Here is a 1709-nt window from a genome sequence, read left to right as displayed (position 1 = left end):
AATCTAAAAATAATAAAATAATCTAAATTTAAATGTGAATAAATACAATAAAATATTTAAAATAAATTACGTAAAATTATAAATAAATTATAAATAAATTTCTAATCTAAAAATAATAAAATAATCTAAATTTAAATGTGAATAAATACAATAAAATATTTAAAAATCTAAAAATATATAAATAAGAGATTTAAAGATTATTTGAATGGTTAAATTGATGTTTATGGACAAAAGCAGTGTTATTTGCTGTTCTTCCAAATGATGAAAAGACCTGAGAAAAGATGAGTTGTCTTCGAATGTGTGCGTGTGTAACGGTGTGATGGTGTTTCAGGAGGATCCAGCCTCTCATGTGTGCGTTCAGACGCTGAAATCAGCTTCCGGCAGACGCGTGTGGCTTCTGAGCGAGAGCACAATAGAGCAAAACACACAGGAAGAGAGAAGAGAAAGTCAGACGGAGGAAGTCACTGCAGAAGGAGAGGAGCATGACAGAGTTCTGGGTGTGTTTCAGCTGCTGCATCGCTGAACAGCCGCAACCCGTGAGTCACAAACACTCGCTCTGATGATGATGAAGATGATGATGATGATGATGTGTGTGTGCTGCTGTTGAATGTAGCCGTTCTTCCTGAGTCTTGCTTCATTGTTCCACCCTCTTTGTGTGATTGCAGAAGCGGAGGCGGAGGATAGATCGCACTATGATCGGAGAACCCACAAACTTCGTTCATATGACACACGTGGGCTCTGGAGACATGGGCCGTGGAGCTGTGAGTAACACCACATTACATTAGACTCTCGCTGAGTCACCACCAGGACATCGCGCAGAAGCCTGTTTTGAAATCTAACATTTTTGCATTGCAACATTGTTTCAAACATGCTTATTCTGACGTGTACATATTAAAATATATAAAAGGATAAGTGAGCATATTACATTTTATTGTGTTTTAAATTAGTAAAAATTCTTGCTGACAAACGGGCGAAACCTAGGATAGTGGCAACTTTTAGAAATGTAAAATTACAACTGATTAGTATTTGGGGTGAAAGTAATTAGTCTTTTAATGTGTCATAAATAGATTTTTGTTGTAAATGTGCCTGACGAGATTGTTACACTGAATGACATTTTAGTGGGCGTCTTCTGTAAATCATGCTAAAAAAATGTATGACATAATATTTGGTAGTGTTTGTTGTTGGACAGCCAACAGCCTATGTTTTTTTCTTTCTTTCCTTCTTTAAAGAAATATCACATATATGGATCCAAATATAGACTCTGGATTTCGAGATTTTGAGTAATTAGCCATGACTTTCTCGGACAGCTGTCTCCAGTCTTCAGTGTCACATGATCTTCAGAAATCATTCTAATATGCTGATTTATGCAGGTTTTCATGACTAATGTTTTTTTTTTAAATCAGCATAAATTAAATTTGGTATTAAACAAGTATTCCCTTCACGTATAAACATCATGATTTTTTGCCATAAATGTAATGAGAATTTGAAAAATACAGTAATCCCTTATTTATCTATTGCATACTTATTAAATATAATGAAAATGATACAATTATTTATATTTTATTTATTTTTATTATTTATATATTATGTGTTATTAAATGCAATTATTTATTTATTTCATCTTTGGAGTGCTTTAAAAAGCTTTAATAAATGTGAGCCTGGAGCACAAAAGCAGTGTTAAGTCGCTGGGGTATATTTGTAGCAATAGC

At 33.6% G+C, this 1709-nt stretch overlaps 1 protein-coding gene across 3 annotated transcripts in view; it reads left to right on the top strand.

The window, feature by feature from the left end:
* The window catches only part of LOC107710816 (CDC42 small effector protein 2-like), an 11466-nt gene that overhangs the window by 6623 nt on the left and 3134 nt on the right, over positions 1-1709 (top strand). For all 3 annotated transcript variants that reach the window (XM_016515663.1, XM_016515664.1, XM_016515665.1), the window contains exons 2-3: positions 332-536; positions 666-761. In XM_016515663.1, coding sequence (XP_016371149.1) covers positions 483-536; positions 666-761 — 150 coding nt within the window. In that variant the 5' untranslated portion in view covers positions 332-482. The remainder of the gene's footprint in view (positions 1-331; positions 537-665; positions 762-1709) is intronic.

The sequence above is a fragment of the Sinocyclocheilus rhinocerous genome, unplaced genomic scaffold, assembly GCF_001515625.1.
Source record: "Sinocyclocheilus rhinocerous isolate Xijiao unplaced genomic scaffold, SAMN03320098_v1.1 scaffold2162, whole genome shotgun sequence".
NCBI classification, from domain to species: Eukaryota; Metazoa; Chordata; class Actinopteri; order Cypriniformes; family Cyprinidae; genus Sinocyclocheilus; species Sinocyclocheilus rhinocerous.
This window is presented reverse-complemented; position numbering and strand designations above follow the sequence as displayed.